The sequence below is a fragment of the Macaca mulatta genome, chromosome 18, assembly GCF_049350105.2.
Source record: "Macaca mulatta isolate MMU2019108-1 chromosome 18, T2T-MMU8v2.0, whole genome shotgun sequence".
Classification (NCBI taxonomy): domain Eukaryota; kingdom Metazoa; phylum Chordata; class Mammalia; order Primates; family Cercopithecidae; genus Macaca; species Macaca mulatta.
The window spans coordinates 21,999,453-22,025,102 of NC_133423.1; the positions used below are offsets into that span (position 1 = coordinate 21,999,453).

The 25,650-nt window shown below is 43.6% G+C and overlaps 1 protein-coding gene across 50 annotated transcripts in view; it reads right to left on the reverse strand.

The window, feature by feature from the left end:
- Window positions 1-805: 805 nt before the first annotated feature.
- ZNF532 (zinc finger protein 532) overlaps window positions 806-25,650 on the reverse strand; it is a 127,776-nt gene continuing 102,931 nt past the window's right edge. For 35 of the 50 annotated variants that reach the window (XM_077974696.1, XM_077974681.1, XM_001089453.5 and 32 more), the window contains 3 exons: window positions 7,870-7,982; window positions 5,357-5,504; window positions 806-3,292 (listed from right to left, as the gene is read on the reverse strand). In XM_077974696.1, the coding sequence (XP_077830822.1) occupies window positions 2,798-3,292; window positions 5,357-5,504; window positions 7,870-7,982 (756 nt within the window). In that variant the 3' untranslated portion in view covers window positions 806-2,797. The remainder of the gene's footprint in view (window positions 3,293-5,356; window positions 5,505-7,869; window positions 7,983-25,650) is intronic. The other 15 variants (XM_077974686.1, XM_077974707.1, XM_077974685.1 and 12 more) reach the window with 2 other exon arrangements.

Sequence of the window (25,650 nt, forward strand, 5' to 3'; positions counted from 1 at the left end):
CCAGCATGATTTTTGTTGAGCATTCACTGTTGACCCAAGTATTAATGTCTTTCATTAATGGCTAAGATTTTCTTTTCTTTTTTTTTTTTTTTTTGAGACGGAGTCTCGCTCTGTCGCCCAGGCTGGAGTGCAGTGGCACGATCTCAGCTCACTGCAAGCTCTGCCTCCCGGGTTTACGCCATTCTCCTGCCTCAGCCTCCCGGGTAGCTGGGACTACAGGCGCCCACCACCTCGCCCGGCTAGTTTTTTTTTTGTATTTTTTAGTAGAGACGGGGTTTCAGCATGTTAGCCAGGATGGTCTCGATCTCCTGACCTTGTGATCCGCTCATCTTGGCCTCCCAACGTGCTGGGATTACAGGCTTGAGCCACCGCGCCCGGCCAATGGCTAAGATTTTCTACACTATCTTCCCAGTTCTCTCTAGTCCCCCTTTCTGGAACTTCCGTTAAAATGAAGCTAGATCTTCTCATTTTGTTCTTGATTCCTAACCTCTCTTTCATATTGGAAATGTCACTTTATCTCTGTGCTGAGGCTAATTTTCTCAAGGGCTATCTTCCAGTTTACCAATTCCCTCTTCAGCTGAACAATCCAGGTTTTCCCCCAGGGTTACAGCATTGTGTAGTGTTTTTCTGGACTCTAGATTTTAGTTTCTTCATTTTGGACCTCTGGATATTTTTAAAAACTTTTGTTTTCTCACCTATGCATTTAACAGGTGTTAATTTTATATTAAGCATCTCTGGGTACTTAAGAGTAGAAAGACTTTCAGGTTATTTATAAAGTCATAGTGCCAACAACAAAAATTCTGTATCATGTTTTGTACATACTTTTTATTTGTTGAATAAATGAATATTTGTCAATATGTACATAACCACATAGAGCGAGCATTAGATTTAGAAAGCAAAATATTTGGGTTCTAATATGCAAAGCCACTTACCAGCTATGAGGGCTTCGGCAAATAACTGAATCTGAGCTCAGCTTCCTCAACTGTAAAAGTAGGTTATTCGGACCTATGTGGCTTACCACACAGGCTTATTGCAAGGTTCAAATGCAGAAACATGAAAGTGCTATGAATACAACTTAGAGCAATACAACCATAACAAGTAACAGCAATGGAATTTCAAGCTGAAATTCACACCCTCGGATTGTACCGATGATACTGATGGAGTCAACGAGAAAGTGACAAAATAGCCGATTACTAATGAGAACGAATATGCCATTCTTCTGAGTGGGAAGAATTCTGCAACATCCTGTAGCTTGTCCCTGCAATTAATCACTTCCCAAGCTTCACGAAGATGTCAGAGACCCACCGTCAATAACTCTCTCACAGAAGCACAAGGGCCAAATGTCCCACGTTTATTTACATATGAAATGTGTTTCATACAGTTATGATGGATGGAGTGCATAACACCTGACAGCAGCAAGACCTTTCGAGGAACCGAACGTTGACTACAGTATATCATGCAAGTATCTATATATACACAGAAGAATTCCTTTTCTTAAAAAAAAAAAAAAAAGTACAAAACATGTTCAGGGATAAATACAAGATATAAAATGCAAAAGAAAACACAAAACGAAACCAAAAAATAGAACTCTCTCAGAGAACTATAAACGGAAGGGACAGAAGAGTACCTCTGCTGCATTTTAATAAAGCAGAACTACCGACGTTAAATATACTCTTGAAATGGCTGAACTAAACCCGGGTGGCTCAGTGCTTAAGGTAACGGCCAATTGCAATACACAGGCGGCTGCATTGATAAGTCGGTGGTGGAAGTTGTGCATCCCGACTCTAAGTACCAGAACGTTTGGCAGTAGCACCCAGACCAGGAAACGCCAACTCTTTTGACAGCAAAGGGTTAAGTCAACTGATTTTTTTTCTGTCAAGAGCCAGAGAAATACTTGATATTCTTCGTTGTGTTTCTGTAATAGTTAATAAATTACATGACAAAAACCTGACTATAGAAATCTATTGGTCTAACTACGTATTTGTAACTTTTATAGTAGTCCAGCCCTTTCGTTACTTTCCCTCCTTGTGCTCTTAAAGCCAGCCTTGCAGATCTGCCCAGAAAAAAACAATAGCCTTCCCCATTCCTCAAAATAGAATTGAGGAAATCAGCATTCCTTATTAGATTCCTGGCTTCAGTTTTTATCCACCCCTGGGAAAGAAGCGACCTGCAAGGCTACTTTAAACACCCTTCGGCGTGGCCTGAAGACAAAGGCACGCCCACAGTGGAGTGCAGTTGTCTCAAATGTGAACTCACTCCCTCAGGGCAGGCACATCGAGGAAGTGCTAAGACACTTAAAAGTTCCTAGTGTTTTTGAGATCCACAATTACTTACAATTTATGTAGTGAATTCTAAAAATTAAAAACACTAAAAAAGGCATTATTTTAGCCTGTAATTAGTTAACCCATTCAAAATCCAAACATACAAAATGGTTTATTTGAATTCAGGAACTGCCCCTGTTACTAAGAACTCTGTTTTAAAGAAACAGTACAAAAAGAAAAATTCTAACCCAAAACAACTCAAATGGTTTTCCACTAAATACTGATACAAACATGTAACAAAGAGTAGAGTATAAAAAGTTATTCATTTAAATATATACAAACTCTTTGAAACTCAAATACTGTTTTAATACTTATCGAGGATACATACGACGAGGTGAAGGAAGGTACGTTGAAAGAGAATATATTGCAACAGCCTAGACAGTACTGTTAACTCTATTATACTGCAAACCTTTTGTAACAAAAATGTCTTTTTTATTCCAATGTGGACAGGGATTTTCCTCATGGAGCATCTGTGGCTATTTCTCGGCTGAGCTCATCCTTTTGGATTTGATGAAGGCCATGCCGTGTGTCCGCATGTGAGTATTTAAGGCAGCTTCAGTTTCAAAAGTTTTTGCGCACACTTTGCACTTTCTGTCTGACACGGCGCCATCGGGGGATTCATCCTCGTGGCTGGGTTTGTTCTCCTGTTGGTTATCTTCCCCAGCCCCATTCTGCTTGGACACTGGCTGAGGTTCCTTTAACTTGTGTACGATGAAGAGGTGCCTGGATAAAGAGACGTGAGACGTGTAGCAGAGGCCACACTCCCGGCACTGGTAGGAAGAACCATCGGATTTGTGCTGAGGGATGTGTTCGTGGAACTGCAGCAGGTTTTCGGTGGTGAAGCCACACACGGCACACTTGTGGACCTTAAACACATTGATTTTCAGCTTTTTCAATGGTTGAGTGATGGCTCCTCGGGGAGGCCTGAACTCCAGAACTGGTTCTTCCAACTTCCGCTTGGGACTGGGGACCTTTCAGGGAAAGAGAGCAAATGATACGATTGAAAACCATTCTTCCCGATGGCTGATAAATGATCGGTTCTCTTACTTTAGAGCTGCCAGGAAAACAAGTGCTGAACGCTTTGGGATTTAGGGGCTTTAGAGCTGTGTGTCTGCCACCCCACCCGGAGGCCTGCGCCTTTCTTCCACTCCAGACAGAAACCTACCAGCTGTTGTTACCAGGTACTGCTCTGGCCAGTGGGCATAGCAGCGGACAGATGAGCTCCTAGCTTCCTGGGATTTGTTACAGCGGAGTTAGATGAACAGAAACACATTAGAAAATATGCAGCACGTCAGACCCATGACAACCAAGCAGGGTGGGATGGAGGCCATGGGAAGCAATGGGGGTGTGTGTGCAGCTGCTAGGTGATGTAGTATGGTCAGGGACAGCCTGGTGCCAGGTGACATTTGAAAAGAGACCTGATGCAGTGTGGGGAAAGCAGTCAGGCATAGGAAGCTGTGAGTGCCAAGGCCTAAGGTGGGAACAGGCTTGTGAGTGGGGGACAGAAGGGTGGCCAGAGCCAGTAGGAAGGAGTGCTCAGGGAGCCCGCAGGAACCAGAGTCCGAGAGATGCGGAGGTGGACTGTCTGTAACGCCCCTTGTGGGAAAGAGTCAGGATTTTGCTTTTCGACTGAGAGCCACTGGAAGCTTTCCCTACCCTTTCCTTCACATCATTTCCCCTGCTGCATCTGCCATTTATCCTTCCCTTCCAGGGCTCTAAATCCTACTTTGAATCCCCTTCCCAAGCCCATGTGTCCCTCCTCTCTGCCCCAGCTTTTCTGCTCTGTTCATGTGCACCTTCACATGTGGCCATGACCTGAAGCTACCTTTGCACACACTTTTTCTTTTTTCTTTTTTTTTTTTTTGAGATGGAGTCTTGCACTGTTGCCCAGCCTGGAGTGCAGTGGCACTATCTTGGCTCACTACAACCTCTGCCTCCTGGGTTCAAGCAATTCTCCTGTCTCAGCCTTCCGCTTAGCTGGAACTATAGGTGTGCACCACCATGCCCGGCGAATTTTTGTATTTTTAGTAGAGACGGGGTTTCACCATATTGGCCAGGCTGGTCTCGAACTCCTGACCTCGTGATTGTCTGCCTCAGCCTCCCAAAGTGCTGGGATTACAGGTGTGAGCCACCGAGCCTGGCTTCACACATCACCAGGAGCACTTCAAGTATTGTATTTTAATGCCACACCAGTCTGACTTGTATTCTGATGAGGTTTTACTCAATGATTAACTCCCCGAAAGCACACATAAGCTTTTACTTGGTTACATTCCAGACCTAGCACAGCACCAAAGACAGGAGGGCTTTTTAAATATCTTTTTTTTTTTTTTTGAGACAGAGTCTTGCTCTTTTGCCCAGACTAGAGTGCAGTGGCGTGATCTCAGCATACTGCAACCTCTACTTCCCAAGTTCCAGCGATTCTTCTGCCTCGGCCTCCTGAGTAGCTAGGGATTACAGGCGAGTTTCACCATACCCGGCTAACTTTTGTACTTTTAGCAGAGACGGGGTTTCACCATGTTGACCAGGCTGGTCTCGAACTTCTAGCTTCAAGTAATCAGCCTGCCTTGTCATCCCAAAGTGTGGGGATTACAGGCATGAGCCACCGTGCCCAGCCTAAACTATTTCTTTAAACTTTTTGAGAGAAAAGTCCTGCGCTTGTCCCCCAGGTTTGAGTACAATGACTTTATCTCGGCTCACTGCAACCTCCGCCTCCCGGGTTCAAATGATTTTCCTGCCTCAGCCTCCCACGTAGCTGGGATTAAGGCGCCTGCCACCATGCCCGGCTACTTTTTGTATTTTTTGATAGAGACAGGGTTTCACCCTGTTGGCCAGGCTGGTCTTGAACTCCTGACTTCAGATGATCCGCCCGCCTCAGCCTCCCAAAGTGCTGGGATTACAGGCGTTGAGCTGCTGTGCCTGGTCAGTCTGAATTTTTAAAACTGTAACTATGCAACAAACACTTAAAAAATAAAAATAAAAAGGGAAAGGCAGGTCAACACAATTTCACTGTAAAGCAAACATCTGCAGTGTTAGACCTTGGTGTCTTCTTTTATTTCTGTTTCCTCCTCATTGGTGGCATCTGTCATTTCTTTCAGGTCAGGGTCCTTGATGCCATGCATCAGCTGGACGTGCTTCTCCAGCATCAGTCGCTTGGTAAAGGTACGTCTGGAGTCTGGGCAGTGCCTGTGGGGTGAAAGGCAAGGAGATAACGCACTTGCTGACAAAATAAGCTCCTGTGGAAGAACTCATGGTTGAAGGGCCTCCCGAGCCATCGTTCACACAGACAGGTCTAATGAGCTCAGTTCACACCACAGTTCAACACGCAAGCAGCAGTTTTGCTAGGAGTGTCCCTTGATTTACAGGTCTAGATGGCTTTAATTTTAAAGGGAAAGGGGAAAATACTGCATTTCAAAAGTTTTCAATGACTCAGTATTCTCAGAATGAGCACCATGCTGAACACGTTAGTGTAAAGTCCCTCCTTGACTCCTTCGTGCTGCTGTTAATTATTCCTATCCTCTGCCGTGACAAAGACATGAGTGTCCAGCCCAAATGCCTCCAAGCACAAAAGCAACATGCATGTTTATACTCATGGTAGTTGAGTATGTGTGGTCACTCAGTAGATGATAAGCAGATCAAAAATCGTTTTTCTCTGAAAAATAATTGACCTCTTTTCTTTAATAAAGCAGGCCAAAGATAGTTTAGAAAACAAGTTGGCTGGGTGCAGTGGCTCACATCTGTAATCCCAGAACTTTGGGAGGCCAAGGTGGGTGGATCACCTGAGGTTGGGAGTTCAAGACCAGCCTGCCCAACATGGAGAAACCCTGTCTCTACTAAAAATACAAAATTAGCCAGGCATGGTGGTGCGTGCCTGTAATCCCAGCTACCCAGGAGGCTGAGGCAGGATAATCAGTTGAACCCAGAAGGCAGAGGTTGCAGTGAGCCGAGATCGTGTCATTGCACTCCAGCCTGGGCAACAAGAGCCGTCTTAAAAAAAAAAAAAAAAAAAAAAAACAGAGGTAATGGCCCTAGTCATTATGGATGCTATAAAACCAGGTATTAATAATGCTACTGCAGGGAAGGACAAAAAGTCTCTTGTGGTCTCAAATCTGCCTTCAAAATGGCTTCGGAGGAATTTATAATGATTGGCCCTAAACCCTGATGACCTCCTATTAGAGACCCTTGCAGGGCAGTGGCAGGAGCCAGGACCACCCACAAAGGATGGGGGCTCTCCATGAGGATGAATTTTTTGTTGGCCATAAGTTAGTGGAACAATCCCAGCATTTTACGGTAAGTTCATGGGGAAATAAGCAAAACCTATCAGTGAAGCATTATGGGCCAGACCTCCCATTGTCATCTTGGCCCAGAGCATCCTTCTAAATTCTGATTTTGATTTGGTCTCAACATATAGACTTTAAACAGCTTCAACTTCACTGAATCAGATGATTCCTACCCAATTATAACCCCCTGCAAATCTGACAGCCAAACTTCATGACTCTCCCGATCCATAGGGTCCATCTGGCCTACACTGACATCCATGTAACATTTCAGTGCTTTAGCCTCAGGGTCCTTGGCTCTCTCATGAGCCATGCTTTCTTCTTATCAACCCACTCCAGGCACATTCCAGTTGAGTGAGTGAGAGACTTTCACTAATGATGAGATATATTCTGGTGTTCATGTATGAAGTAGCTGCTTATGACTGTCCACTGCAGTCTGGGTTGATGTTGGCCCACCCAGTCCCTTGGATTTGGTCACAGGCTGTCCCACCTTTGGTGGTGACTGCCCCCAGCCAACCTGTTTTCTAAACTATCTTTGGCCTGCTTTATTAAAATAGGTCAATTATTTTTCAAAAATTTCATATATTCATAAATATGAAAACATATCAGTAAATAGTAAAGTGACTACCTAATTTGTGGTAGACAGGATATGCTGTGACCGCAAAGGGCCCAGCCGAGGACTGAATCTGTGACCAGCCCTGAAGCTAGCCGAATCACCTCAGTGTGTGCAGAGAGACCATGTACTGCCAATCAATCGCTCCCCCAGGACACTCAGGGATCAGGCTGGGTGCCAGGGCTCATGCCTGTAATCCTAGCACTTTACAAGGTCGAAGCAGTGGATCACCCAAGGTCAGGAGTTCGAGACCAGCCTGGCTAACAAGGTGAAACCCGGTCTCTACTAAAAATACAAACATGAGCTGGGAGTGGTGGTACGTTCCTATAATCCAGCTACTCAGGAGGTTGAGGCAGGGGAATCACTTGAACCTGGGAGGCAGAGGTGGCAGTGAGCCAAAACTGCACCACTGCACTCCAGCCTGGGCAACAGAGTGAGACTCTGTCTGTCTCAGAAAAAATGTACATGAGATATGCAAGAAAATGCTTTTTATTTTCGTATTTAAGTGTGACAACCCAATCCAAAAACTCTATGCCAAAACAATAATAGAAATGTAATCTAGCAACTGTGGAGCACAGCAAATTGATGGTACTACACGAAAAACCTTCCAGAGGTTCCTCCTGAGTCTTCTGACTGCGTCCCGTTAGAAACCAGGACTTACGAGCAGGCGTACACTTTCCTGATGCCTTTGTGCTTGATCCGGTTGTGCCGGCACAGGCTGTGGGACGAGCTGAAAGACTTGTCACACTGGCGGCAGGGGTGTTTCTTCATTTGCTGGAGGAAGGAGAGAAAGTCACTTAAGAGAATGAAAACAGATGCATTCAAACAATTAAGAACTCTTTTGTAACAGTTTAAATCATTATTACAGGTCCCCAAATCCAAAACTGAGTGTTGACATGACACTACACGTGAAAAATGTCATGCCTGACCTCATGTGACGGGTCACAGTCGGAACTGTCTCATGCACAAATTTAAAATTATTTTATAAAAGTACCTTCAAGCTATGTATATAAGGTATATATGAAACATGAACAAATATCACAATTAGAGTCCCAAGATATTATGTATATTTGAATATGCCGAGATCCAAAAACATCTAAAATTCAAAACACTTTCAGTTTAGGGATACTCAACCTGTATTTAGGAATACAGTAACAAAACCAGAAAACTTTAAAAAAATATATAGTAAAAATAAAATTGAGGACAAGGCTGAGGTAACCATGACGGGGCTAATTTTAGGAGGATCGGTTAAATTATCATAAGGGTAAAAAAAAATTCTCTCTCAAAAACACAGGTTTTTGATTCAACACAAACATCCAGGTGTTTGAAATAACATTATATAAATCTTTTACTGAAAATACATGAAAACGTATCAGTAAGTACTAAGTAAAGCCACCACCTAATTTGTGGTAGACGGAATATGCTGTTTTATTTAGTATGCCATGTTAAATGAAATCTCTGGCTACCCTTTAATGACGAAGTAATTATTCATTATATAAGGCAAGTTTTCTAGAAGGATTTTTGTTTTAAATAATATCACTTGATCATCTCAAGAACAGATAACTTTGGAACAATTTTAAGGAGGCTGCCTGCTGGTATACTTAGCGGATTAGGGAGAGACAGACAGCAAACGCTGTCAAGTAGATAAGCCGAATTTTCTTATATTTAAAAGTTTCCCACTCAGGCTGAGATATGTTAATTGAATGTATCTCCATGCAGAACCTTTGAGGTAAATTAGTGGCTTAACTTTAAAACAAATTCTTTGGTTATGACATGCATAGCAGTCTAGAACTAAACAATGTCATATCACAAGGAAATTAAAGAGCTGTCAAGCCTCATGAATGGAACAAAATCTGGCTCTAAACTCATTAAACACTGAAGAAAGAATAAGTTTTCATGTGAGATAACATCAAGAAGTGATTGCAATCTACATGATAAAGAAATGATTACATTTTTTTGAGATTGAGTCTCATTCTGTTGCCTAGGCTGGAGTGCAGTGGTGTAATCTTGGCTCACTGCAACCTCCGCCTCCTGGGTTCAAGGAACTCTCATGCCTCAGCCTCCCAAGTAGCTGGGGCTAAAAGCGCCCATCACCACGCCCGGCTAATTTTTGTATTTTTAGTAGAGACCAGGTCTCACCATGTTGGCTAGGCTGGTCTCGAACTCCTGCCTGAAGTGATCCGCGGACCTCAGCCTCCCAAAGTGCTGGGATTACAGGTGTGAGCCACTGTGCCCAGACTGACTACAATTTTCAAAATCATTTTCTCATTAACTGCTTGACAAACATGTCCTCGTTCAAACCGGCAGGCAAATCGGAGTGGCTGAGTCTGGCCGGCAGCACCTAAGATGAGCTGGCACCTGGTCTCTGCCTCATGAATCACAGGACCTGGGGAAAGCCACTCAACCTGCAGGAATGTCCACTCCCACCCCTGTGAGGTGGGCTTGCAACAGTGCCTGCCTCCCAGGATGCTTCGAGAACACCAGGACAATTAACAAAGGGGACAGGCAGCGTGGGACACACCAGTCAGGAAATGCTCTTGTAATAGTCAAGTTATGCATCCAACTTCCACTTAAAAAGAGTAGAAAAATACTGCCTTTTAAATAAACCAAATCAGTCTGGTAGATATTCAAAAGCATCTTGAATCCAAAGGAAAAAATTTCTTCAAGTTAAAAGTTATACCAATGCTGTTCATCTCTGGGGGAAACAACAGGAGAGAGAACAAAGCAAAGAAGCTAGTGCCACCCAAAAATATTCTTAAAGATTTGATTACACAAAATAAGCCAAGAACAATCCCTAACCTTTTGGATTAGCATTTATGCAGCCAAAGAGTGAATAAGAGGTAACAAGCCTTTATTTTAAAGCTTTAAAGTCATGAGCAATAGTTCTGTATTTCAATAAAGATATTTAAAAATCTAGTACCTAATGCTTTCTACATTTTCTACATATAAAAATCAACTGGGGCCAGGGGCAGTGGCTCATGTCTATAATCCCAGCACTTTGGGAGGGTGAGGCAGGCGGATCACGAGGTCAGGAGATCGAGACCATCCTGGCTAACATGGTGAAACCCCGTCTCTACTAAAAATACAAAAAATGAGCCAGGCATAGTGGCGGGTGGCTGTAGTCCCAGTTACTCAGGAGGCTGAGGCAGGAGAATGGTGTGAACCCCAGGGGGGTGGAGCTTGGAGTGAGCTGAGATCAGGCCATTGTACTCCAGCCTGGGAGACAGAGCAAGACTCCGTCTCAAAAAAAAAAAACCAAAAGTTAGCCGGGCATGATGGGGGGTGCCTATAATCCCAGCTACCCCACGCAGGAGGCTGGGGAGGAAGAATTGCTTGAACCTGGGAGGCAGAGGTTGCAGTGAGCCGAGAAGATTGTGCCATTTGCACTCCAGCCTGGGAGACAGAGCAAGGCTCCATCTCAAAAAAAAAAAAAAAAATCAACTGAAAGTCAAGACATCTTTCTAAAAGCAAGACTGCTTCACCAAAACAAATTACAAAGAAAAAAAACGTATCTAACAATTCAATAGGGCAAGAGACCCCACAGAAAGGAAAATTAGATTTCCTATTAAGGTGACAGGTTTAATATTCTATTTCTTCTTGTGTAGTAATATTAACATCAAGACAATTTTAATACGGAAATGCCAATAAGAAAACCCTAAGGTAAGAAATGAAGAGCTTAGCAAATCAGTAGCTATTTTCAAAAGATGAATCAATGTGTGAGAGACATCCTTCTGTTTCAGCATCTTTATGAGAAATGCAGAAATGAACTCTGCAATTCAAAAATAAGAGCAGGCTTTCCAATTCACTGGTGACAAGAAAATGAGGTTTAAAACACCAGTTTCCGGATCAAACCTGCCTGGTCACAATTACCTAATGACTTTCTTCCTCTGTTAGATTTTAAAAACAAACTTACTCAAAGGTGCTTTCCCAAATTTATTTTCCTAACTTCTGTTCCTCAGTATTACTAGCTCCTTCTGCTTTTGTAAGTTTAAAAAGTGGGAAAACGGCATTCCAGTGTAAAGCCACCACCGTTTGCTTCCTCCTGGCTTTACTGTACTATAAGCTGAGATTGAGGGCTTTGAGTGAACTTTTTAACAGTTAACTAAGATCAGAAAAGGAACATGTCTTCCTACTCAGTTCCGAGTTACTTTGTTTTTAAATAGAACTCTTTAAAGAAATAGTGAACTGATAAGCTGGCAGGGTTCCCAAAGTTTTCAACATAAAACTTTTTGAGAGTAAAATATCAAAATAAACACTCGGGTACACTTCCTAAAATTTCTTCCTCCTCTCTCATTTTTGGCTTTCATCTTCGCAGCTTCAGGGAAGCAAGCATTAACCCCGCCTCCTTTTCTCCAGTGATGGTGCTACGCGTGCTCTACCCCGTGCTGCTTCTGTGCTTGGGATGGTACTGCCTCGGCAAGCCGTTCTTCCTGGAGGGCACTTGGTGGACGTGTCTCGGTTTGCCATGGGGCTTCCCTCACAATCAGAAACTTCCCATTCTCATAACTGGTCCTTTCTGTTTCCCTGCTTACGAGTCTGTTTCCAGTGACTTTGGGGAAGTCAGAGGGAGAAAAGTCGTAACTTCATACCCAGATCTGGGGACGCATCCACATCTCACCTTGTCCTGGGAGTCCTGCCTGCATGAGGCATCTGCCTTGCGCCAACATGCAAGAGCCTCCTTAACAACCACCATGCAGCCAGAAACTCCCACAAACTTAAGACTGCAGGGTACAGGATTATCCTCCACCCTTGCTGACACATGCCCTTCAGCTCCATCATCACACCTTTTTATGAAAAAGGAAAAACCAAGCCAATTATATGATTTAAATATAGCACAGCAGCAGGCAGTCCCTCCAAAATTCACTCTTAAAGCTCTGACCCCCTCCACCGGGCAATCTATTCTAATGAAGAGACCGGCACACTTACTACAGCCCATTTCTGCCGTAAGGCAACATCTGTGCTCCTAAAAATGACCGCACTACGCAAAAATTCAACAATAAAAGCAGGGTCTCTAGCAAAAATGGAGTCACAGAGACAGCACTCAAGACTTTGTCAGTGACACATCAAATGAAAATATTAACTACATCAAATGGTTAAGAAATGCAAAAAAAAAACCACTGCACTTTACCTTGAAAAAGACCTGCAGTGAGCTTGTGGAGGTCAGAGGGTTACAGCTTGTGAGTTACTGTGAAGTGGGGGAAGGAGGCCAATCTTAGTGGAAGGGAAGCTTGCAATACCAGCTGTGGACGGCTGTGACCCACAGTGAGAGGAAGGCGCTGGTGAAATCGGGGGTGTGTGTGTTGTGTGTGTGTGTGTGTGTTTTGTGTGCTCCTACACAACTCCACAGTATTCTGTAGTCACGTAGTATTTCTCAGGGATGAAATCACACATAAGCAAACATGAAATTCAGGTTAAGCTCCCATTATTCTGATAGATCAGTGGCACTGGAATAAATTTATATTTTCAACATAAGCATTATAGCGGAAGTGACTGTGTTCAAGGTTATTCACTGCACCATCGTGGACAGTGGGTCCATCAAAGGAGAACTGGCTAAATACATGCATGCACTCATACAAGATGCCATGCTGCTATAGAAATGGAGGGAAGATCTCAATGCACTAATATGAAAAGAACCATAACTACTAAGTGGAGAAAGTACTGGTACACAAAATTATAGACGGAAGCTGTGTTCTGTATTAGAAGAATGAGAACATATATGCACATATGCTAAACAGACTTCAAGATAAGAAACTTAGGAGTTAAAACTTCACCATATTCCTTCATATTGTTTAAATTTTTAAACCATGAGAATATAGCACATATCCAAAAAAATTTTGTTACTGCAAAAAAAAAAATTGAGTGATAAAATCACTTTTTTAAAAGTAGAGTTCTATGAATAACTGCCACCACAGTCAAGATATAGAACAGTTGTGTCATCCCCCAAAATTCCCACATGCCCCTTTATAATCAACCCCGCCCCCTCGACCCCGCTCTTGGCAGCCACAGGTTTGCTTTCTATCTCTGGTTTTGCTGTCTCCATTTGTCATATAAGTGGAACCATACAGTACACGTGAAGCTTTGAGTCTCGCTTCTTTCACTCGGCATAATACATGTATAATTCCTCCAAGCTGTTGGGTCTATTGGTATTCATTCCTTTTCTCTGCTGAGTAGTGTTCCAGTATGGATATGCCCCACTGTGTTTACTTGCCAAGTGAAAGCCATTTAGGTTGTTTCTAGTTTTTGATATTATGAATAAAGCCACTATAAATGTTTACTATAAACATTCATCTGTGAATATGATTTCTCTTGGGTAAACACCCAGGAGCGGGATTACTAAGTCATGTGTTAAATAAGAAACTGTCCAACTGTTTTCCAGAGCGGCTGTCCCCTGCATGTCCACCAGCAGTGGAGAGGAAATCCCACTGTTCTGCCATCTTTTAGCATTTGGCATTGCCACTTTATTTAATTCAGTCATTCTACAGGGTGGCCAGTAGTATTTTGTTGTGGTTTTAATTTGCATTTCTCTAATGACTTATTAAGGTAACAAAAAAATCTTTCTGGCCAGTCGCAGTGGCTCATGCCTGTAATCCCAGCGGCTCATGCCTGTAATCCCAGCACTTTGGGAAGCCAAGGCGGGCACATCACTTGAGGCCAGGAGTCCAAGACCAGCCTGGCCAACGTGGCAAAACCCTGTCTCTACTAAAAGTACAAAAATTAGCCAGGCATGCTGGTACATGCCTGTAATCCCAGCTACGCAGAAGGCTGAGGCACAAGAATTGCTTGAACTCGGGAAGCAGAGGTTGCAGTGAGCAGAGATAGCGCCACTGCACTCCAGCCTGGGTGACAGAGCAAGTGAGACACCATCTCAAAAAAAAAAAAAAAATATATATATATATATATATATATGTATGTATTTCAATCAGTGGGTAAAACACCAACTTATAGTAAGCCTCCTTCTTCAAAGGAAAAGCCTACTACCAAAGTTTTGTTGTTTTTTTAATTATTAAAGGGATGTTTGGGGCATTTTCCCTCCCCTATAAGCTCCTTGAGAACAGAAGCTATGAATTGTTCATCTCTGCATCCTTGGCATTCAGCATACAGAAAACAGTAAATACTTACTGTGGAAATGAATAAATAAACATTAACTGAACACAATTATCTACTTGGAAAACATCAGTAGGTTCTACAAAGTAATCGCGGAGTAACGAATTTAGGAGAAAGTGCTGCACACAGAGGAACTCTGCTTACTTCCAGCAAGATGGGCGAGACATGACAGTGTTTAAATACTGATTAAAAAAACAGCCTGTAATAAACGAAGAGGCTGAGGATAGAGGCGAGAGATGAATGAATGAGCAGGGAGACAGGGAGGGATTCAGACACAGGAAGAACAGCTCTTCCTGTGTGGCCAGAGCCAAGGCGTCATCCAGGGACAGGTGAGATACTTATTAAAGTCAGGGGTGGGTGGGTGAGGAAGGGGCCTAGATATTGAGGGAATTCCTGCCCAGCAGCTTCCATTTTCAAAGTGAAGCACGTATGGTGCATCTAGACTTCAGACTCAAGTAACTGTGGCCTTCATTTTCTTATTTCTTTATCAAAGTAACAAATGCTTATTGCACAATGTAAAAGAGAAAAGATTGCTTCCAATCTCACCCATCAAAACAATCACTGTCAATTTCTAATGACACAGCCTTCCCATTTCTTTTCTGAATATACACACTGACGTGTATTTATATTTATAAAACTGATCTATATTATACACGTTGGCTTTTAACCTGATTCTTTTTCACTTGTAAAACACACATATCCACATACATTGACAGTTCTGTTTTGTTTTCTTTGTGTTGTTTTTGAGACAGAGTCTCTGTCACCCAAGCTGGAGTGCAGATACTGCAGTCTCAGCTCACCATAGCCTCTGCCCTGGGATTCACGTGATTCTCATGCCTCAGCCTCCCAAGTAGCTGGGATTGCAGGCATGCACCACCACACCTGGATGACTTTTGTATTTTTAATAGAGGCGGGGTTTCACCATGTTGCCCAGGCTGGTCTCAAACTCCTTACCACAGGTGATCTACCCACCTCAGCCTCCCAAAGTGCTGGAATTAAAGGCGTGAGCCACTATGCCCGGCTAGTTCTGCATTCTTTTTTTTTTTTTTTTTTTTTTTTTGAGACGGAGTCTTGCTCTGTCGCCCGGGCTGGAGTGCAGTGGCCGGATCTCAGCTCACTGCAAGCTCCGGCTCCTGGGTTTACATCATTCTCCTGCCTCAGCCTCCCGAGTAGCTGGGACTACAGGTGCCCACCACCTCGCCTGGCTAGTTTCTTGTATTTTTTGTAGAGTCGGGGTTTCACCGGGTTAGCCAGGATGGTCTCAGCCTCCCAAAGTGCTAGGATTACAGGCTTGAGCCACCGCGCCCGGCCTAGTTCTGCATTCTTAACAAGTGTATCGTATTCTGTTGCACAAATGAACCATGAATTGTTTATTTTCTATTAATGATTCAGGTTGTTTCAACTTCTTAGTAACTACAGATACAAATTTCTGTAATCAATTATTTCCCTTGTATGAATTATCGAAAGCAGTTTTTCTAATATAAAGGTTGTGAAAAATGTTAAGCCTCTTTAAATGCCAAACTGCGCTAAAGAAGATTCATTCTACCACCACTAGCACGTTCACCAAGGGAGTTTCCAACACCAGCTCTAGTCTTCAACTCTACCAAAGTGATAGGTAAACAGTCAAACAACTTTTTCCCTAAATGGCCAGACAGTATGTTAGGCCAGAATCCATAAGGTTTCTGTTGCAACTACTCAACTCTGCCCTTATATTTTAAAACCAAGAAGAGACAATAATAATTATATGAATGGGTGTGACTGTGTTCTCATAAATTATTTCCAAAAACAGGTGGCGGGCCCATGAAACACAGTTTGCTGATCCCTGACTGAGACCACTGTTTCACATTCAACAGAAGACAGAGACAAGTCTCAATCATTCAGAACCAAATTCATGTGAATTTATGTAGATAATCTAGCTAAAGCCAGTCATAACTATAAAGTGAAAAGAATGTTTTGTTTTTCATGTGCCATGCTCTAAACAGGTTCTGAGAACCAGCACTACCACTGTCATGCGCCTAGATTACCAAGGTGACAACTTTGAAATAAAGAGGGTTAAACCGACGTGTGCTTACCGCTATGCTTATTTAAAACAACAAAAACAAAACCAACTCTCCGAAGTTCCTGGTTATGAGACTGTCTGGTCTGCTGATGACACTGTACAATTGAAAAAGCAATGACGCAAACAGTAACAAATGCACAAGAACAGAAGGCCAAATCCGGAGCAGATGGGAAAGAGACGGGTTGCACTGTAGTTTGAGCTTAGAGCAATGTCCGACACTCGGGCAGAGGAAAAAAGAAAGTGCTGAAGGAAGGCTACCTAAAACTTTCTAACAAGCTGCCAGCATCATGCCAATGAAACCCAGAAATGCCTGCCAGGGCACGGTGGGGCTACCAGGGGTATGCGCCTGCCGCGGGCCTCTGCGTCCACCTCCACTGGCCAGTGGGGATGTGCGGCAGAGGTCTGGGGCTCTCACTGCAGACCCTAAACAGACCTCACATCTCTTCTCTGTCAGGGGACTCTTGGGTCAATACCCTCGTGCCATCCACTGGGTACTTCTTCATTAATCCTGACTAATCTTTACTGCCTCGCCTTCACAATGACTGACGCCCCGGAAAGGAAAGAGCTGACAGGTGCCTTGGGGCGTGCACTGCCATGGCCATAAACTCTGAAACACTCACCAGAGACCACCTGACTATGAAAAAAATCTTTGCTGCCCTATTTGTCTGGATCTGGCTCAACTTCATTCCCCTTCTTCTACTTGCAGGCATCTGTCCTACCTTTGAAACCTCCCTGGTTCCGAAGATGTTCATCTACAGATGGGTGACATGTTATTTCTCTTATAGAGAACCCAGTCTTCAAAAAGGGACCACTGGCAGGAATACACAGAATATTTTCTTCTAGTAGTTAAACAATCTTTTGGCCCTTTTTAATCACAAAGCAATTGGAACAGAAAAAGGTCACTGTGAAAGATTTTTTCCCCATTTAATAGCTAGTATTTTATAAAAGAACAAATATGGCTGGGTGCAGTGGCTCACGTCTATAATCCCAGCACTCTGGGAGGCAGAGGCGGGCGGATCACGAGGTCAGGAGATCGAGACCATCCTGGCTAACATGGTGAAACCCCGTCTCTACTAAAACTATAAAAAAAAATTAGCCAGGCGTGGTAGCAGGTGCCTGTAGTCCCAACTACTCGACAGGCTGAGGCAGGAGAATGGCGTGAACCCAGGAGGTGGAGCTTGCAGTGAGTAGAGATCGCGCCACTGCACCCAGCCTGGGCAATAGAGCGAGACTCCGTCTCTAAATAAATAAATAAATAAATAAATAAAAAGGAATCCCATCTCTACTAAAGACACAAAAAAATTAGCCAGGAGTGGTGGCATGCGCCTGTAATCCCAGTTACTCGGGAGGCTGAGGCAGGAGAATAGCTTGAACCCAGAGTGGGAGGCTGCAGTGAGCTGAGATCGCGCTACTGCCCTCCAGACTGGGCGACAAAGCGAGACTCCATCTTCGCGGGGGGCGGGGGGGACAAACATTGCTACATAATAAAAATTACCGCTTGAAGACTTACACAGACTCTTTCTAGTATTTATTTCCACAAATCAAAAGACAAAAGAAACTAATCATTCCTTTTAAAGATAATTACTGTTTTTATCAGATCAATAAAAAAATGTGTTAACAACATTAGAAAGTAAACAAGCAAACACAAATGTCAAAAAAGCTAACAGACCTAATGATGACACGTCACTTTCTCCAGTCCTAGCCCCAGATCATATAGAAACTTTCCAACTGCCTGACCACTTTAATAAGGTCCCACCAGTACGTATAATCAACCATCATATCTGAAGGTGTAATAGAAAAAGGGCGGCGCACAAGTGACCCGTTGGAGTGTCCCAGGAAGGTGCTGTGTACCCAGGAGAGAGCCCCAGCTGCCGGGCGGCGATGAAGATGCTCCTCTGAGCTCCATGTCGGTGTTGACTGTGGTGCTGCAATGACTGGTTTTGAGGACACATGAAGAAAGGGTATGAGAGTGGAGCCCGTCTTCCTCCCTGAACCACCCTTCCAAATGGACATTAATGCGGACTTGCTGGATTTGGCAGACTGGACAGAACTCTCCTCTGTGCTGGTCTCACCCAGGTCCCAGCTCTCCTCCTGCCAAGCAGTAAGTGTGTGTTCTCACTCACAACTCAGGGTGGCTGTGGAAAAGCCCACACCCCGAGGCCCAGGCACAAGGGCTAAAGTGCTCTGCAAAAAGTCCTGCAGTCCCTCTGGGTCTGAAGTTTTCCCAACTTAAAACTAAAGCGAGCGAGCATCTCCTTCCTCTCAGTTACCTTCTGGTGCTGTCTATCTTACAAGTCCTTATTCATTCAACCAAGCCCGGGAATGGCCTCTTATTTCCTTTGATGTCCCCATCTGTGGCTAAATTATTTTCTAGTTGTTTTGGGTTTCAAGGTAATGTCAATTTACAGACGGAATCATGTCCTAAATTCTTAAAATCTGAAATCTGGTCTGCCAGTTGGATTAAGGAACATATTTTCCTAAAGAAATTACAAACGACAGTTGCATTCTAGGCCAAGTCCATAACAGCCTCACCAGGCACTGCAGTAGAATCACAACACTGGACCAATGCAACAGAGACAAACCACCCTTTTCAGCACCGATTCAATGAAGAAACCTAGTATCAGTGCAAATCTGGGTTCTTCAAAGCATGAGAGATACGAAACTCCTCCCCGCCCCGCCACCCCAAGGGATCTATGTCTGTGCTCTGCCTGCCACGGATTCCAGGGACGGGGGGGATCCCTGGGTCCCAAGAAGGGACTTCAGGTTGAGAGAGGACAAGGGAGAAGGTTCAGGAAGGCACTGGCCTGGGTCTGCAAGAAGCCAAGGCTTTGCCATCAGTAAGCTTCCAGGTATGGGAGCACCACAGTGAGACAGCAGAACCCAATCTCCAAGCCAAAAGGAAAAGAGGGGCGAGGGGCTAGACTCGCTGCAGCCATGGGCACTGGAAGCCGAGCTGGAAGGAAGGTGCTTGTCTGTGACAGTGAGGGAGCTTAGTCTCTGCCTATGGGAATGTTTTTAATCCGAAATATTTTTGGCCAGGAAGTCCTGGTATATTCTCCCAAAGCACACAGAGACAGGCACCAAGTCTCTTATTTTTCCTGTCTCAGCAACAGCACCAGCCCAGTGTCAAGGGAGCCTCTACCTTCTGGGCCCCTTAGAGATAAACAGGAAAAGCCAGGGAAGGAAATATCTTCCTTGGCCTACAAAATAACAGCAGCCCTGTAGGCAATGAACTACAAATGTCTGAAGTATCTGTAAACATCTTAGTCACTGTGGTGTTCTTAAGCACCATGTTCTAACCCGTTATTGCCTGCATGCCTTGTAGGGCACTGATTTTTCAGAGACGAGTACCATATGTGCTGTACTTTGTGCGCAAAGATACAGCTTGGTATCCACCACTCAAGTGCTGTAAATGATTTTTTCTAACACATGCTTAATGAGCCTGCACTGAACCACTCCCTTTCAGCCGGCAATTCTGGCCAAAGGCTTGCAACTGCCGTGCAGCAAGGTAGAAGGTGCAAATCTATAGTAATAAAAAGTGGTGAGAGTAAGTAGCTACAGCCAGTCCTCAGCCAAACTGAGGTCTGAAGCAGCCTCAGCAACCCAGCAGGCCATGGGAGACCAAATGCCGTGCATTTCAATTAATTCCTTCCACGGTTTTTACTGAGCTCTGACTCTAACTTGCCAGGCTCTCCATGCCCTTGAGGAGATTATAATCTGTTGAACAACGGCAGAAAAAAAGGTATGGTAGAGGCAGCCACAGGTGCGCGGAAGGGTGCACAGCGGGCAGGGCGGGGATGGAGAGACCTGCTGGCCACAACTAGCTCACAGGCAGGCAATGCGGCAAGGAAAGGCAAGTCCAGGCAAAAGGAACAGAAAGTAACAAAGACAAGGAAGAATGTGGCATGTCAGGAAACTGCAAGCAGCTCTGCATTGCTGGAACAAGCATCAGCAGGGGTCCGGGGGAGGAGGGGTGGAAAAGGAGGCAGGGTGAGATCACGGAGGGCTCCAAGGCCGCCTATGACAGTCACACTTCCAAGAGATGCTCTGGCAGCTGTGTAGGGTCTATCAGGGAAAGCTCTGTTATCTGACAATGGGTTCTGTTGGGGACCCTCCCCTGGGACCACCAGTCCCTAAATCCTAGCAGACTTTCAGAAAGAAGCCCACTGACCTGATTACTGGACTCAACACCTTTGCCTTACTATTACTTTGTGTTAATAATTTCATTGCACATCGTTCGATGTGGGGTTTTTATACTTAATATCCAATGGGATGTACATTAATATACTCTCATGCAGTGTCATAAGGTGCACACGGTAACAATAAAAAGGGTTAATAACGCCACAGCTTTTTCCTCAGACCACATAACGGGACATATATAAATACACATTTATAGCCCTTCAACCTTGTTTATAGCAACCTCGGGTGAGTTTACAGAAAAGTGCCTCCGACAGACAGACATCTGACCGGGCACCAACACGTCGCACTAAAGAGCACATCTTCATAAGAACCTGAAAAAAAAAAAAAGAAAAGAAAAGAAAAACCCTTTTCTGGCTATATACAAGATGTGGACTAATATTTTACAGTCTTATTTGTGTCACATTTTCAAAACACTGTGTTAGTCAGTCTTGAAAGGATTTATTTTTCTGTCCCTAATGGAAAAATAATCAGTAAATTTTAGAAATGGAAACTGGTCACTCGTCATTTCATTTTCTTTCAATTTAAGAGGGCAAACCTTATGGTTCCTTCTTTGTATCTTTCAGTTTGTTTCAGTTCAGTGAAAACTGCCTGGTACTGGGGCAAGCTTGGGGCTTTCCAGATTCTTGTTCATGATCCAAAAATAAACAGGTTTGCTAAAACACATAATAGTTATAAAATATAATTTAGAAACAAATTATAAACACCAAGGCAAGCAATTTTAAGATAAACATTTTAAATGAAAGATAACACCCAAAGTAAAAATTCATGTTTTTTCTAGCTATTCTTAAAAATATGTAACACCTAAACTGAAATTCTTCTCCAATCTCATCTTCCTGTGAGGCAGCTTTTATAAACTCTCCAGTATTAAGAGCAAAATCCCCTAAATAGCTGATCGCTCAGCTTAATCCCTTTACAGCAGAACTTCTCAAGGAGAAGAGAGAGGGTAGGAGAGTAGGAGGGAACGTATGTGAGTGTGAAGGTAACACAATTATCTAGAGAAATTTAAAAATAGACTTCACTCCTACTCAGGTCCTACCCACTTCTCCACATCTCAAACCCCCACAACCAGACTCAAAAAAAAACCCTGATTCTAATTGTGCTCTCTCCCTTGAGAGCCTCTGCTTTAAGATAACTCCCGGAGTCAGGAAGGGACCTCTCCCTGGTGCATTTCTCCAGATTTTCGAGACTCTGCAGGAAGAGGCTCTGTCCCTCATGAGGCTTAGGCCCTGCTACAATCCATGCAGCCCCCAGATACATCCCAGGCAACTGCTAAATTCAAACCACTCTAAAACATTTCATTATTCTGCAGGAAGATTTGCCCGATTAATTAACAACACCATGGTGCTGTTAACAGCAACTGCAAGTAATTCCAGTAAAGCATCAGGCCCCAGCTAAGGAATGTAAAACCACGACACTCAGTCTTCCAGAACTACACACATGCGTCCAGTTAACGATGGCATAACCAACTTTAACCAAGATCGAACACCTAAATGAAAACGACTACATCAAAAGCAGCAATAAAAACTGGATGGAAGGTCATATTTGCTAACTGTCCCACATCTATACTGAAAGATTCAAGGAGACTAAAATTAAGCAGCTTTTGAAATGTCAGCTTTCATGCTGTGCAAACTGCGGAGTCTGGGCTAGAAATCTGCTTCTGCCAGGCTGCAGAACCCCGGGGTAAGTTACTGAACCTTTCTCAGGCTTCATTTCCTCACCTGAAAGCGGGATTCGTAACTGTCTCCCCTCAGGAGCCTGCTGCAATGAGATAGTAAGTAGGGTAATCCCTCAGACAGGGTCAGCCCCAGCATCCTTAACACCCCACCTTCCAATTTAGCCACGAGCTACCAAAATCACCAGTAGTTCAATATGTATTTTAATATGCTCTGAACCAAATATTTTCAACATCCTTTTTACAACACATTTATAGCCTTACATTAAAAAAAGGTTTTTATTAAATCAAGTGAAGGACTTTAGAAAACTACATATAGTAAACCATGTTAATAAAATATCAAACTAATAAAATATAAATTGTAATAAAAATAAAATTGGTATTAAAAAGAATTATAGATTTATATAGTATAAGAAATATATATTATATATAAGATACATATAATCACACATAAGAAAAATATTTAGAATATAATAAAAGTATAGGCCAGGTGTGATGGCTCACATCTGTAATCCTGGCACTTTGGGAGGCTGAGGCTGGAGGATCACTTGAGGCCAGGAGTTTGAGACCAGGCAGGGCAACAAAGACGGACAACTCCCTCTGCCCCCAACTCCCTACAAAAAAATGAAAATCAATAAAAATTAGCTGGGCACAGCAGTGGTCACCTGTAGTCCCTGCTACTCAGGAGGCTGAGGTTGGCAGACTGCTCATGACCCGGAGTGTGAGGTTGCAATGAGCTATGATCACGCCACTGCATTCCAGCCTGGGCAACAGAGCAAGACTCTGTCTCAAAAAAAAAAATAAAATAAAATATATATATATATATATATATATATATATACACACACACACACACACACACAAACAAAATATCAATTCCAGTGGCCAAAACTGATGAAAAATAAGTTTCATAAAGCCAGCAGTGATGTACATTTCTAGCATGAATATACAAACTCTAACTTATGTGCCTTTTAATCACATGTGACACAAATGCAGAATCAAGTGAAAAGCCATCATTCTCTAACAGTCAACCAGAGATAGAAGAGAACATGCAACTGATTTAAAGATACTTCTCCTAAAACCTTGAGAGATCACAAATAAGTTCTAAGCCAAAAAAGAGAGGAGAAACTTTTTTTTTTTTTTTAATTTTACCTGTTGCTAGGGTAACAGGATTTTGGCAGGAAGTCAAAGTCGCCATAGCTAAAAGATGAGTTTTAGAAGGATAAAAATCTATTACCTCTCTACATTTAGATTAAATAAGAGACTTTGTAGTAAGGCATGCCTAATGACAACAGGATGAACTCTAACAGTAAAAGAAGGAAAATGAAACCATCTGGTAATGAACTATGCAAACTAGATAGTATTTCAGTATTTTCATCCCCTTAACTAATGGCCATCACCACAGTACAGCAGGAAGACAGAAACAAGATGGAGATTAATGTTTTCTTTATTTCACAAAGTTCTCTAAAGAAGTTTCAGGGAGATTAAGAGGGGAAATTATGCCCTACCACACATTTCATACGCACGGCTAGGTTCCAGGTTGTGTGGGTGAGCACTTCTAAAAATTTTTCTTTTTTTTTTTTTTTTTTTTTTTGAGACAGGGTCTCATTCTGTTGCCCACACTGGAGTGCAGTGACAGGACTACGGCTCACTGCGGCCTCAAGCCCTGGGCTCTAGCAGTCCTCCTGCCTCAGCCTCTGAAAGTCTTAGGATTACAGGCGTGAACCACTGCACCCGGCCAGGTGGGCACTTAAAAAATTTATATACATATACATACACACACACACACATATACTTTTCTTTTCTTTTAAACACTGTGCAAGTGAGAGTCTCTGAGAAGCTCCACAGTGAATCTGACTGAGCATGGTGGTCCCAAACTGGGAAATGCAAGCTGATTGCCTTGCAATTCTTTTCAAAAGTAACAACAGCACACCTGCCTCAGTGGCCTGTTCATCTCTCCACACTCTGATCCTTTCATTCTCCCACTTTCCTTCACTGCCACTGCTGTCTGTCTTTCACCTACATCTCTGAGTGAACTGAAAGTGAATTTCAGAATGGAAAAGGCTACATAATAGCAAGTATTCCAAACCACCAAATCACATTAAGACATCCTAAAATCATTTATAATCAGGCTTTAAATTATATCGTACCGACTTATGGCCCAGCTATTCCTCTACTTACTAATGCTGTAATCTCCAACGTCCAGAGAGTCGTGTCCCCTGCCTTCACCACCAAGAGTGAACATTGGGTGGAGTCTTTAAACCAAGAGTGAACGTTGGGTGGAGTCTTTAAACAAATACACTTAGGATCAACCTTCCCCAAAACATAAACTCAGCAAAGGTGTGTCGGTGCTACAGCAGCCACAGTGAGGGCCGCAGCAATGAGCGTCAGCAGCAAGGACAGGTGCGCGGCAGATCCCAGGTGCTATGAGTGCTCCCGGCCCTGCCGCAACCCCGGAATCACCTGGAAGCTTTAAGAATGCCAGGGCCAGGTCCCATCCCTGGAGATGCCAATTAGCTGGTCTAGGGAGCACAAGTGTGCTGGGCCGTAGGCTCTCCAGGTGATTCTCGTGCGCAGCCACCGAGTCAGGCTCACTGCTCCCCCACAGCCTTCCTGCGGACAAGGACTTCTTCCCAGAAGTTCTGTTTGATCCACAAAGTAGATTAACTGTAAAACCAAATGCTTTCTACAGAGACTTGGTTAGTCCATGGAATGACTTTTAGACTGTGACTGGTTTAAAATATCCACCTCACACCAGCAATGGCTACTACATGGATTACCACTGGTAGTTTCCTTTCATTCCAGTGTCCGAGGAGAAAGGTCACATTGGCCCTAGAATCCATTTTTTTTTCTTTAGACGCAGTCTCGCTCTGTCATTCAGGCTGGAGTGCAGAGGCGCAATCTCGGCTCACTGCAATCTATACCTCCTGGGTTCAAACAACTCTCCTGCCTCAGCCTCCCGAGTAGCTGGGACTACACAGATGCCTGCCATCATGAGGTGGGGTTTCACCATATTGGCCATTTTAGTCTCGAACTCCTGACCTCAAATGATACACCCACCTCAGCCTCCCAAAAGTGCTGGGATTATAGGCGTGAGCCACTGTGCCCAGCCAACCCTAGAATCCACTCTATTCCATTGTTTTACAAGTGAGCATTTGGCCACTCCCTGAATACTTTCAGCAACAGGTAGGCAGACATTTCACTCACGCATGGCCCCAGCTGGTCTGGAATTATCACATGCTGGTCCTCACACAGAGGACATCTATCTGAAGACAGCTATCAAAGCTCCCTTTAACCCCAACTTCTCTCTTCCTCCTGCCACTGTTTCTAGACTCTCAGCATTCTGCTTACCCTCCTCTGCTAGTTGTCGGCATCCATCTTAAATTGGTGCAATGGAACCCTTCCCA